Source organism: Poecilia reticulata, linkage group LG2, assembly GCF_000633615.1.
Source record: "Poecilia reticulata strain Guanapo linkage group LG2, Guppy_female_1.0+MT, whole genome shotgun sequence".
Classification (NCBI taxonomy): Eukaryota; Metazoa; Chordata; class Actinopteri; order Cyprinodontiformes; family Poeciliidae; genus Poecilia; species Poecilia reticulata.
In genome coordinates, this window is record NC_024332.1 from 16,744,293 (window position 1) to 16,758,676 (window position 14,384).

Here is a 14,384-nt window from a genome sequence, read left to right on the forward strand (position 1 = left end):
CTCCAAATAAGCAAATCTGTCTTCCGTTTTATTGAGACACACCCTCGGCCCACAGCAGATGACACTTTGTGTTCAGATGGAGCTCACTAAACGTCTAAATCAGGGCTGTAAATGTAACGATAACACTTTGATGCGGTGAGCGTTGCATAAGATTTTCACAGGGTATTGGCTGTAAAGCACTCTCAGTATGACATCAGAAAATTCTCTTCCTTTTAATGGCAGCCAGATGAAGCAAACCAATATATCAGTAGGTGAATGCGGATAGAGAAAAAAACATAAGCGGCCTCAAAGTTCTTCTGCTTCTGTCGAGTGAGTGAGTTCCCCCTTGTTCTATTCTTAGCTCTTTGGGGTTTGGGGGGGGGGGGTCACTTTGACAAGCTGGATTGATTGGAATGGTGTCGGCGCTCACAGTGGACGAGCTTTTAATAGATTATCGGTACGTCCTGCTCCGGCGTACAGTCGTTCAGAGCACACCTGCGTTTGTTTGCATGTGGCATTTAAAGTCGGGTTGGGTTTTAGCTGCTCTTTCATACAGGAATGTGGACATTGTTGCTGCTGGAAAGCATCACGTTTGGTAAATTAACCTGAAGCTGTTTGTGCTCTTTGTTATCGTTTTGTTTTTTTGTCTTTCACTCTTTTGAGAGTGGCCATAGATGAGACTAAAGGTATAATTACGTCGCTGCAGTCAAAGGGACGCGGTGCACAATAGAGTAATATGAGTCAAAAATGCCAAACAAGGCTGCAGACGTGCATCCAACGGCTTTATTGCTGTGCAGCTTATCAGAGTCTAGGCAAATTAGCTCCAGAGTGAGAGAGAGAGAGAGCGAGAGAGGGAGAGAAAGTTGTCTCTATCAGCTGTCTGAATCCTGGTGTTTGTCCAGCCTCCACTCCCCTTACACCCAGCCTGACAGGTGCTTTGCTTAGCGCTGTTGGATTTTGTTTCTACTGTTGTTATTCTGTTTGATTAGAGATCAAAGATTTTCTTTAATCTTTTTGATCTCAGAATATTTCACTTTTCTCTTTCCTTTTTAAGATAATCTTTCGAGTTGGGGGGATGAGGATAATCAACACTATTTGGCATTACTTTCTATAAACATCAGCCAGAATGTGTATTCACCAGAGAATGAAGATCATCAATGTACTATTTCCAAATCCAGCATAATAAATAGTAAGCTGAAGCTTAAAGCCAAAATCAATAAATTGGGATAATTTTAATATAATACATTTAGCCTTGCTATTAGCTATGTGATGAACCACAGACATGTCTAAACATATGTAGAAAATAATGTTTAGTGCTATACTTCTGTATCTATCTTTTGCCTCCTCTGATGTCATTTGAACAAATTATACTACTGCTAAAAAATGCTAACTTTCACATTCGGTTTTTACATCCAGTTTTCCCTCAGGTTTGGAGCTGAAAATGATGTCTGATATTTGAGTTTGCGTTCAGTCAGACACTGTTGAGCTGAAAATCATTTCATTCCGGTCACATCTTGTACTGTTGTAAGACTTAATTGCATCAGTTATTGTTACAGATGCAATCATTTAGACAGTTAACAATCAGATAAAAGCAGGACTACAAAGCTTTGGACAAGGTTATTTCTATTCTTTGGCTTTTTGTTGACCAACCAGTTAGTTACTTTGTTAATTTAATTAATTTGCTTATTCCTAATCATGCAACTGCTTTAAATTGGAGTCGTTTTGGTGAAAAACAATCCTCATTGATTTTTCCGGTGATTGGTCTTCCATATCATTGTGGCGCGCTGCAAAGCTGCCACGAAATTGACTGACACAACGTGTGCTGAGAACACAGTTCAGTTCACGCAACGCTCTTGTTACGACAGCCATAAACGCAGATTGAATATCTTCCCTGACCTTTGAGCTGTGAAGATGCTGTAGTATTCACCTTCCTGCTATGCTGCATTGCTTTGTGTTGTGCAACGTTTGTCCTGATAAAGACCTTTATCAATCAACAGCTCGGTCGGTATCAAAATTTTATTGCAGCTAAACAAATTCTTGTGATTGAGCAACACCCTGATAAGAAGGGGTGGCTGTGCCGGAGAACTCGGACCAATTAAAGATTGTCATAAAAAAAATACCGAGCAAATGTAACGCCTTTGTTTAAAATTGTGACCAGACTGGATCCGATGCATCGCAGGAGACTGTGATTCACCAAACCAGCGTTGCTACTTTTCGTCATCTCCACAGGAAACTGCAGCAATCCAGATGAGTCATTGAATTTAAAGATATTTGGTGGAATTCGACACCACCCACTGCCTGTTGACTCGCAGATTTATTTTGGGAATTATGCTTCATGGGCTGCACAACTGAGACTAAAACCCTGGAGAAATAAAGAAGGAGCAGGATGTAGGGGGGACTGTACCTTTACGTAATGCTGGCAAACATTGTCTCAGCTGGGAGGGTGTGAGACCTGGCTTGTGGCTTTCCTCAAATCTTGTCTTTCTTTTTTCGCTCTATACTGAATAAAACCCACCAGCCAACCAGAAAGTGCTAAAAAGAAGGCACTTTCTGAGTAACTCCTGGTCGACTTACTGCGACAGCTACTGGGACCTGGTCTCCTTGACGATATTTTGTCGAAAAACTACAACATTTTTTATGAGCCATTAAAGTGTTTTTCATTCTAACAACCCTTGTTACAAAAGCTTACAAGCATCAGCATCATAAAGACGACCTAAGAGATCCACCAGCGTAACTTTATTAAAGGTTCTCATCGATCAGAATCGTGTAGCTGGTTAAAACTTGTTTTTGTTCCCCGAGCCTGTCAAATGTAGCTTTTCTCTTTGTCTTGGCCCAACAAAAAAGTGTCTTAATGTGTCATTAAAGAGAGTCTGAAATGTATACACTCTGTACAGTCCGTACCAAAAAGTGCAAAGATAATGTTGCCACATTAACAAATGTCTACTTTTGCAAAATGACGACTAAAGAAATAGGAAGGTGAGAAGAGGGTCACTGCAAAATCAGTACTTTTAGATGGAAATAAAATGTATTAAAGAAAAGAATTAAATAAGGGGTTTATAATTCTATCAAATAACCAAAGTACTTCATCCATGACCTTTAAATATGCCACATACTTATTTTGAAGCCTTAAGTTTGCTAGCTTGTAGCTGCTAGCTACAAGCTCACAAGCAAAGCAGTATATTGTGAGAAAAATGTCTCTCATTCTGAGAAAAAATTACTTAAGAATCAAAATAATATGCAATCAAATCTCATTTCTCATGTCTCACATATGAACTTCATTGTGGGCATGGTTAATACATAAATAAGTCAGAAGTTACTTGAATTTTTTATTTTTTATTTTTTTGCTGCCTGTAAGTGACCAGAATGTCAATATTCCCCTCATACGTGTCTGTGTATGTCCCTTACGTCCCCTATTTGAATTCAAGGCCAGTAGAGGTGTATATAGTGGAATATATAGGTTGGATATGAGTTGGATTGTTATTTTTAATTGAATAAGAAACCCAGGCATCTGCTTATTGACCCCAGTGACTTAGAAAATCAACCCCCTGCAAAGAAGTCCAAAGTCTCGTTTTTTTCCACAGTTTGATTGAGCAAATTATTGACAAGATGTGACTGCTGCTCTCCCAAACAACAAAAATAAAAGGAAACTATTTAAGATGGACAGGTAAATCAAGGTTTATGTTACCATTCAGGAATTTCAAGGGCATCTTTTACAGAACAGAGGAGAGGAGTGCCTATACAATGTGGTTTCATTATGTAATGGCTTTGTTTGGCTGCAGACCAAACGTCCGCACTACCGCAAAAAAACATTTTTTGCTTTTCCTCACAAAGTTTCACTCGCCACACAGAATGTATTTAAGGTTGGACATATACTGCACCAAATCCTGTGCAGGCATGATTAAGTTGCGTAAAATTAGTAGCTAAGTTCAACTGCGTAGAAAGAACGAGAGTCACGCCTAGTTTGTTGGTACTGAGGGTGTGGCTCACTGTGCACTAATGGTGCGAAGACGACGTTTCACAAAACCATTAGGTTTCATGGTTTTATGTAAAAGGCACAGCCATCACTGTTTGTCCAGTTGTGTAACTGAACAAGGAGCAATGCCAAGCAACCTTTAAAGTTTCCTCGTCTGCCAGTTGTGACCCCCAGCTGTACCAGGCCCAACACAAGGGTTATGTTTGTGCTCTGTAAGCTGGCTGGAGAGGGAAATGCCAGCCTCACCCTGCTCCTTGCCCACAGAGGCTGCTGTGTCTCAGATAAGCACACCACAATGATGTCCAACACTGTCGCAACCACAGCTGATTCCACTAATTAAACTGAGAGCAACTTTGTTTTTAGCACTTATGAGATTGTCTTGGATGCTTGCTGCAACCCGCAGCAGAGGTTAATAAAGCGGAGAAAGGAAAAAATATATAAATCAGATTCATTTCTCATTTGTGTGGTGAGACAGATGTTGAAAGAGTGAAAGATTTTCATTTCTAAGGTATGTGTTTTTATAGTTTTTTTTTCATTTATTGGGAAGTAACTTGCTTGTCTGTGACATTGTTGATGAAGCTGAGCAGGTTTGCTGGGATGTTGCTGTTTACATAGTTTCAGGCCATGTGAAAAGGTTTCACATATTTTGCTCATCACTCCATGTCTTTTCACTTGTGTTGCAGCACAAGCGAAAATAGGAAATTGGAAAGAGAATTTCCTTTGCTCTTTGTTAGGAAAATAATTTGTCTAAAATTTGAATAGTAGCCCATGTGCCCTTACTTCCTTTTTTGCATTTTTGTTTAATTTATGTGTTGGCGCAACTCACATTCACTCCTCGTGAAAATGATTTAAAAGGCTTGTCAGATGTTAATTATTCATCTTTAATGTGGTTTTTGATGTTCTCTATTGTGTGGTGTCTGTCCACAGTAAAACCTTTTTTTTCATGTCATCATGAATACTTTACAGATATTACCAGTAATATTAAAAGTGATCCATTATGTGTGTATGAATTTTAACAAATTTGTTAAAAAAAAGAAAAACATCTAATAGCCCAACCCTCCCAACCCCTCTAAGGGACAAGGGTGTAAAGAAAATGGATGGATGGATGGATGGATCTAATAGCCCTTCACTTTATTAGGCATTAATAATAAAGATTCAGCCAATCACATGGGAGCTGTTTAGTGAATTTAGGCATCTAAGGATGGAGAAGATGACTTGCTGAAGTTCAAACCAAGCATCTGGTGTACCTAATAAAATGGAAAATGGGTGCAAGTGTGAAAATGTTGCTATTTTGTCACTTGGTCCTGTGTCAGGATGTTTTTTTTATTTTTTTTATAGTTGTACACTCTGTGCTGTTTTTGTACCAGACTCCTGATGTGTTTATTTTTTCCCCAGTGATGTTGCTTCATCATATGAGAGCTCAGCTGATTCTGACATCTATGTGCGAATCCTGAGGCATTGGGGGATGGGGGTTAAAAAAGAGATGTTTTTGTTTACTCCTCTGCTCAGCTGCTGCTATTCCCAATGCATGACCTTAAATCTCCTTTTATTTCCAAGTATAATACTTTGCAACTGTTTAAAAAAAAACACAAGAAAGCATTGTTTGATTCTTTCTTTGCTGGCTGTATTTTTTTTTCTTTGCCTATAAATTTATGCATGGCCCAACTGAAAAAAAAAACAAAAAAAACCCTGTCCACTTCAATTTAATTTTCACTTCTGGCAAATGACCGTGTTGGAAACTCCTCGTGTGAGATGACGCACACTGGTGGGAAAGGGGATCTGCCACCCATCCAGTGAAATGCCATAAGCGGTTGAAGGTTGCAGTGCTGTAATCACAGCAGTTTAACTCACTTAAGAGGAAAGAGTTCCACGTAAATACACAACATTCACTTTGGACATACAAACAAAGAGCTACATGCTCCACGGAGCGCATTAGTTAGCTGCAAACTCAACGACTTGACTGTATATCTCTTTCCGACACAGCACAGCTGTTTTGGGGGTGGGGGGACTGAACTTGACAGCCAACAGAGAAAGTTCCCAACGACCTGGCAGCTTGCTAGAGAGACGACCTCACCAAGTGTTGCTGGTACAGACCCAGGATTTAGTCCAGGCAGCTGCTGTGATACTTAAATGCTTTTACCAAGTGGCAAAAAAATACACTCTACATGAAAAGTCTTCATCCTCAAAGGCAGATGAGTAAATATAGTTCCACATAGTTTCATGTAGTTATAGTGCAGTTAAAGTAATATAGTTTAACCTCCTGCGCTGGTAGTTTTAAATGCATATCTACTTTTGGGCTCACAAGCTTATTAGAAGCTTTGCTACTGCACAATGAAGAACTTGCAAAGAAAAATACATTTACCGAGACGCAGATGTATGTGCAGTAGTATGAAGGAAGAAATAAAACAAAAATAACACTGCCTCTTAACGACAAACCGATGTTCGCCCTGCAGCTCAGCTTGCTGCTGCAGGAAGCTAGAAAAGTAGCAGTTTTGCCATGAATGATTGCTTTAGAAAAAATAAGCAAATGGCATTTTTAATGCTTTTGGATGTCTGCTTTGTGCCAAATATTTTAGAGTGTATTCATTAGCGCCTCTGTGCATGTTGAGTTATTATTGGCTAATTTTATCAGCAAAGTTGAAGATTTGTTGGGCAGTGTGTTGAGTCCTACCAAGGCTCATCATCGGACTAGGTTAGTGAGAAACTTTTAATAATATGAAATATTAAAATATTTCATATTTAAATATTTTTGTCTGCACTTATAGCTGTGCTTTATCAATAGTTCTATGGCAAATATTTGCACTTAGCTTCAGCAGAAATCCTTCTTGCAATTTCCAAAAGATTTAAACGTACCGATGACACTTATTGATGAATAATAACGGTAAATGTGTTTGTATTTATATCTCACTTTGCTTTGAGTGCAGAGAACCGACTTTCAGTTCTGTGATCTTTGTCTGCCATGTTGCCCTCTGCTCTGTTGTTGAGTGAGATTAAGGCGTGTTTGGAATTATTATCCCCTGGTTACAGCACCGTGTTTGCTTTGAGAATTTGCTGGTGTTAAATTTCATCCTTTCTATTCGTTTGACGATAAATAACTCTCGTGCCACTAGCTGTAACACTACACCAAAACACAATCGAGTGAAAATAGCTTTTTCCTAAATGCTGCTGCTTTTTCTCAGCACATTCCTGCCAACATATTTTATCCGTTTACCTACTTGATTTTTTTTTTTTTTTTGATTTTTACAAATGAGGTGCAGATTGTTTATAGTTGGATTTTCGAAAGTGGGGCTTTCACTTTGAATACTTTGTGTACTTTCTACTTTAAAGATCTTCAGCAGTGTTAGTGTGGCAGCAGGGGATTTATTTTTCTTAAATTCCTGTTATCGCTTCTTTAAAAAAAAAAAAGACTGTTGTTTTTCTTAAACTCAAACTTGTCACAACTCATTCTTGGTTGTAAAACAAAAGATGCAGATAACTGAGAAAGTAATATTCACAAATGTGAATTTTTGAAATCTTAGTCATTAGGTTATAAAAGCCAGTCAATTACAAGGAAGCCTTCTCAGATCTGAAGTTGAATATTTGTTTGAAGCACTTACTGTAAACATTACTGCGATGATTCCAAAAATATTAATAATCAAGAAGTAGTTTTTTTTGGCAGGGCTTGAATCATGATAGTAAGCATTTGTCAGTCAGCACACTAGAGGGTGTTATTTGAATTTTACATCACTCTGTGATTATGGCCTCAAAGGCGCATACTTTTAGTCTGCTTATTAGATATTATCAGCACAACCGCATTAAATCAGGAACGTGTTGGATGCAGCAGAGACGGAAGCAAGACTGTAAATCATTTCTCTCACTCTTCTGTAGATGGACACATCTGTCACCGTAAGTGACAGGTAGACACGAAACGCACAAAGGTGAGAGTCATACAGGCCTTCCAGGATGACGCTGTGGGTTTTGTTTTTGTCTCCATGGGAAGTCAGATTTTTCCCTTTTAGGTGTTTTACTGACAGTCGGGTCAGACTGCTGAGCCACAGAAAGAGAGAAAGAGCTCAGCCAATTCTTCAGAGAGTTCGTTCTCCAGTTGTTAGTTTTATTCCCATAAAAATAATAATCAAGAATCTTTCTTTAAAGTCAAACAAATGTTTCGAGCAGCTTATTGTTAGTTCTACATATTTGAAAGCTAAAAAAAAAAAAAAATCAGTTTCTGGTGTGCTTTGATGTTATTGTTGTTTTTTTCCATTTCAGAAATGATGTTTGTTTTTCTCTCTGCCTCTGTGTGTTGTTGTACGGAGGGCTGACAAAAGTCAGGACTGTGCTCTCAGCTTCCAGCTCTTTCACTGCCCAGCTGACATAAAGCTCACAGCGATGCCCTCTGTTCTTTTATTGTCATTTGCAGTTTTACACAAACATCTCTCCTTTCTGCTCTTTTCCCACACAGGCATCAAGAGACAAACAGGAGGCTGAAAAATGTGAGTTGTTTTCCCATAAATCATCTGTCGGACTGTGAATTGTTAGGTAATTATAAAAAGGTACAGCTTGATTTATTTCAGGTACGGTGCTGTCAGGGACTGTACCTGAAGTTATGGTCTCTAAAGCATATCACTCCTTGTTCATTTCTACTGTTATATTTGAAATGTTTTACAAACAATAGAGGGAAACACGGAACCACTACTTGTTAATAAATAACTCTGTGAAAAATGCTGACCAATAGAGACAGAGTCTACTAATTAAATGGAGAGCCAAGTAAAACCGAATACTAACGGCAATTATTCCTTTCTCTTATAGAGTTAATTACATAATTACAAACAATTACAATAGAATATAGAATTTAAATGCAATTGTCATTTCCACAATAATAAGGTTCAACTGCCTCTTCTGCTGTGTAAAACACAGAAAAGCATTTCTAATAAAGGCCATTTTACCTCGCTGCACAACTCATACTAGAACAATCAGCAAAGATTTTTTTTAAGCTGTAACCATAACATGCATGACAAGGGATATATTGAAATGTAAGTAAATGGTAAACACTGTGTCTTATGGTGCACAGTCTATATAAGATTAGATAAAACAGGTGTGTGCCTAATAAGCATTTTATTTCTTCTGCTTGCTTTAGGATAAGACATAGTAGCAGTTCTATTTTTACATTTAGCACATTTTGTATTAAATATGTCAACACATTATGAGAATATTTTTGTTTCACCTGCGTGTGAGCATTTTAGCTCCTATGCTAAAATGCTCACACGCAGCATTTTAGCATAGGAGCATTTTAGCTGCTATTCATTCAGTTGAAAGAACAACTGAATGAATAGTTGTTCTTTCAACTATTCATTCAAATAGTTGAAAGAACAAAAGGCGAAAGGAAGATATTTAAAAACATATTTTTATCCACTCTTATTGGACAAGTTAAGGTAGACGTGGACTGAACAGATTTCTGACCTCCAGTTAAGCTTTGACCTGAAGATAAGTGTTTCAGCTGATTCTCAGTCTCTGTTTATCAGTGTTCAAAGTATTTTTCCTAGACTTCCTGACTCATTGTATGATTGATTATGTGTTTGTAGCAGTGGTGAGGAATCGCTGCAAAATAAAAGGTTTGGTTGTTATTTTGAAAGACAAAAAATAAAACGATTAAAGAGCCTTAAACAACTAGCGTGGTTAGCATTTACCAACTGTAAACAAAAGCATTTCTGCGTTGTCCCTAAAGAGTGTTGATCCTGATTTCAACCTTCAAAAAATCTGCTAAAATTTTTCAAATCCAACAAACAGCACGACAGACCATGCCTAAAGCTCAAAAGCATAAAAACAATCAACATTTCAGTATTTTGTTCGCGCCAACAAGCTAGCTTTGGTAGGACTAACTTTGAGAATTATTTCTTCAGTCACAAGATCCGCACCGAAGAGCGTGACCTGAAAGGGCTTAACGGGAAAAATATTTAATTACTGTATTCTGACTAAACCATTACTGTTCGGGCCTGGTCAAGCTGAAACGTTTGGTCACCAGCTGATTTTTTTCTTTCTCAGTGCATCTGCAATTACAAGTTGCCAAAAAGAAAAAAAAATTGTGAAGCGTTTTATGCATGCTTGCACAATATATGAATGCTTCTTGTTTACCAAAATCTTTGGTATGCATTTGTGCTCCACAATACAAAAGAAAATCCAAAACAAGAAGAAAATTAAAAACAAAATGAAATAAAATGCAGTATACTAATACGAAATGACAGCTCAGCAGGAGGTCTGATGGCTGTTATTATCACAGTTTTGCAGTAGGAAATTGAGCATAGCTTTGTCTAAAAAAAAAGTAAGAATGTGCATAGTTAACAAACTGCAACAATTTCTCAGATGGTATATAAACACAGAAACAGGACAATAGTGGAAACACTATAAAGATGTTTTATGAATCTGTTTTGATGGATGTTTGTCAAAAGTTTTGAGCTAAGTTTCTAAATGTCCCTATGTCAATTTTGTCTCTATGTATTTTGAACTTGGGGTTTAACCTTACATGTCATTGAGAGCCACATTAAATGTAGGAGGCTGTTGATGTGTACTTATTTGTTGGAGAAATTGTATACTTAGCTGTACGGCTTTATGATGTGCTGTTTTCTAAACGAGCCTAGAAATCAGACCAGAGCAATCACCTGCTTGGAACAGCATAAATCATTCACCACTGAGGGCAAACGTGCTGCCATTGCTTGATAAATATACATCTCTGGAAAAAATTAAGACCACTGCACTGAACCCTTTTGAAAACCTCATGGTTATAACACCAAATATTGATTTCTGAACTCTTCATATATATATATATATATATATATATATATATATATATATATTTAGAAACTTAGCTCATATATATATATATATATATATATATATATATATGCTTGAGTAAAATGAACATTGTTCTTTTGCTCCATGAACTATTGACAACATGTCTCTGAAATTCCAAGAAAAAGTTTTAGTATTTATTTGCATAAAATGAGAAATGGTCAAATACTTTCAGAACTCAAATAATGCAAAGAAAAGAAGTTTATATTCATTTAGAAACAACAATACTAACCTTTTAACTGAACCAAACTTTAAATTTTCGGTTCAGAGAAACCAAACATTTTTCTCTGAACTCTTCATTTTTTCCAGAGCTGTATATTCTCTGATGATTATAAAATTTTGCTATCCGCTATTTTTTATATTTACTGTCTGTTTTTTTTGTTTTTTTTGCCTCCAGGTTTTAATCACCATTTACTGGCTGGGTAGAAGAGCTCAGAGTGATCGTTTCTATGATGGACCTTACCTAAATTTCAAGGCCTTCGAGGGATTATTGGGGACCGCACTGTACAAGGTGAATTCCTTTTCGAAGGTGTAATTGTACCTCTGGGCTCTAGTACCTGTTGAAGGCTTAGCTGTCAGCGTGTATTGAAATCCTCTTTTACAGTCACTGCTCAGTACATTTGTGTATCCTCCCTGGTATGTGGACTATGCGTGAGGACGGCCACAGACGGCCGAGGGGGGGCGCACTCTGGTGGGCGGCGAAACCAGCATTGCGTTAAGTCATAAGTGACCTGATCCCTTGACTCAGCTATTTTCATCTTGTTTACAACGCGGCACACATAGTTCACATGTTAAAATAGCCACTTCTTTTCCTGAGAGAGGCATTCCGTCCCTCCCGTCCTGCCCGTGCCAGTGTTGAACTTGGCACCTTGTGTTTCGCGTGGATTTATAGCTTGTGTGTGAGCCCTCTGTAATCCACTTCACTCCAGGGATTTTTTGGTAATAGGAGTTGGTCAGGGCACATTTTGTACATTTAGCCACGTTAATCCAAGTTCAGTGGCTCTTGAGGTTTTGGTTGGGTTTTAATTTGTTGACCTCTATTGTCTGGCAGGATTCGGAAGATTACAGATCAGAAAACCGTCTTTCTCTTTAAATCGTCTGACACGTTTTGGCTTGTTCAGTGCCCTCGTGTTTAAGGAGGCTTTTATGTGTTTGTGTGCAGAGACGTTCTCGTCTTGTAGTAAACACAGTCATTAAGGGTGTGGGGATGAAGTTTGTTTTGACAGAGATGGCAGGGAGGAAGAAATGATGATGTTTTTCGATGCAGATTTCACCATCCGTCACCCATTGTAACTCATTGTATGTTTACAGTAACCACGTCAACACAGACTTTAAAATCTACCTGGGAGATCCCGCGCACCTCCTCCCCTTTACACACTCAAAGGAGCTAAATATTAGAACTGGCACAGTGTCATCTAGATGCGTTACGGACTGTGTGTTTAGGCATAAAAAAGGTATTAAGCACCCACGTTATTTCTGTCATTTTGCATACAGTCATTATTGGTTGAAGTACTTTTGAGGCTTTTAATTCTTTATTGTTTGGATGTTTCTTTCTTTCCCTTTCTAGCTTGATATTTGACTACTCTTTCTATTCAATGAAGAGTTAATTTCAAGCAGAGGGTTTCCTGCCGCTCACCCTGCTATTAAACAGGGCACATTAGTTTTCAGGGGCTTTAGGTTAGCGCTTTGGGAAGAGACGGTTAATGTCAGCCTGATTTAGTCATTTAAGCCAGTTTAAATGTCGGTTTGCGGTCGGTTATGTCACTGAGTCCGCACAGATCAATCTTTGTCTTCTCTGGCTATGAACCCTTTGTCCATGAGGGCAACTGACAATTTTAGTTGAGTTGGAACGTGTTGATTTTAATAGCAGTGACTTCTTTCTCACTCGGTACCCTTTCGGTCAACGGCAAAACTTAACGTTAGTCCACTTTTATCTGTTCCCACAACATTTTTGATGCGTGTTTGGTGCTATAGTCCTATTTGAAGTCCACATTGCTACCAAGTTTTTGTTGTCTGGATGTTGATTTGAATTGAGGTTAAAGATTTTAGAGGTCTTTGCATGATGCTATGACCACCACGCTTGACAGCTGGAACATTGTTGTTAGGTCTTGGCCAAATTTGTCTCGTCTACCTGCAAAACTCCACAAGACACTTAGCTCGTCTGAACTGGAAGCTCTTGAAATGGTTCAAAATTTAAAGCAGATGAAACAGGGTTGACAACGGACAGCAACAGAGAAGGTAAATATTATAACTGGCACCCTATTATCAGCAAATGTGTGACCGACTGTGTGTGTTTGTGTGTGCATGAAAGGCTCTGCAGGAATCAAACAGTCAGAAGGGCTCCAGCGTTCGAGACAGCGGTTTTGGAGACAGTTGGTACTCTGAGCGAGTGGAGATCTATTCCCTGAGAGGAGGTGGAGGAGGCGGAGGAGGCGGACACAGGAGGGACGACTCGTTGGACAGTTTGGACTCGCTGGGCTCGAGACCCCACAGCATCTCATCTGACGCCACTCTCAAAGGCAGCAGCGAGGGTACAGTAGACGATTCAAACCGCTTTTTCTTGCCTTTGTGTCGTTCGTCCGCTAAATTGACTGGGTTTTTCTTTTTAAATCTGTGTTTCACTCTAAATAGTACTGAGTCACTGAGCCTCTAGATCCATACCTCTCAAACTGTGGTCCGAATACCACTTGCGGTACTCTGACTGTGAAGTATTTATAAGTTAATTAGTAATAACATAGAGTGAATACACCCCAAATGGACAAAAATATGCTGTGACCACAGTGCTTTGTGCACTTTGATCTTTGTTTCAAGAAAGCAGTACTCACAGAGGAAGTGCAGTTGAGAATATTTAAAAATAAAAACTCTGAGAAAATGAACCACAAACAAGTGCTGGTGTCTATTTTCCTCTGGATGAAACCAGTAATAGTTACTGTTGTTCTCATTGACCGTTCATTGGCTACTGCAGCCCTTTGAACTGCCTTGTTGTTGAAATTGTGCTATGTGAATAAAATTACCCTACCTCGTCTTTCCTTACCGTTCACAATAGGCTGCAGTCCAATGGCAATGCATCCTTCTGCAATGTTTCCATTCAAGCACTAAAGAAAATTTTAGGACATTGCAGCTTAAAAATTGCAGCTTAAGCAATTATCGACCATGCTGGATTTTTAGGTTAAATTGGTTTACCTGTTACCAAACTCTGTCTTTGACTGTTTAGATTCTCACTTCAGAAGGCATTTCTGCTTTGTTTCTTTGTTTGTGTTTGTTTGCTTCACTTTTCCTATCTTACTCTTCTTCTCTCTTTTTCTTTTGTTCTTTCTCTGTCTTTCTTGCTGAGGCTCTTGTACTGTTTTAAAAGGTTTGGATTAGATAGAACTTGGAACACCTAATATTTCGTGAGGTAATATTTATTTTCTTAAAAGCTAAAGAACCGCTGGTCTAGACCCTCTTATCTCTCAATATTTCAAATCCATTTCATCCGTCTGGACGGATGAAATTTTTGTGAACTGGGAAGACCCGCTGTCTTGAAAAGCTGACTCTCATTTGTGAAAACAAACATCTATTACCATCTAGTGGTAGGCTTGTGGAAGTTTTTTTTTTTTTTTTTTTT

At 38.4% G+C, this 14,384-nt stretch overlaps 1 protein-coding gene across 12 annotated transcripts in view; it reads left to right on the forward strand.

Moving 5' to 3' along the window:
• The window catches only part of lmo7a (LIM domain 7a), a 59,515-nt gene that overhangs the window by 20,774 nt on the left and 24,357 nt on the right, over positions 1–14,384 (forward strand). For all 12 annotated transcript variants that reach the window (XM_017302097.1, XM_017302070.1, XM_017302068.1 and 9 more), the window contains 3 exons: positions 8,394–8,424; positions 11,175–11,288; positions 13,089–13,308. In XM_017302097.1, coding sequence (XP_017157586.1) covers positions 8,394–8,424; positions 11,175–11,288; positions 13,089–13,308 — 365 coding nt within the window. The remainder of the gene's footprint in view (positions 1–8,393; positions 8,425–11,174; positions 11,289–13,088; positions 13,309–14,384) is intronic.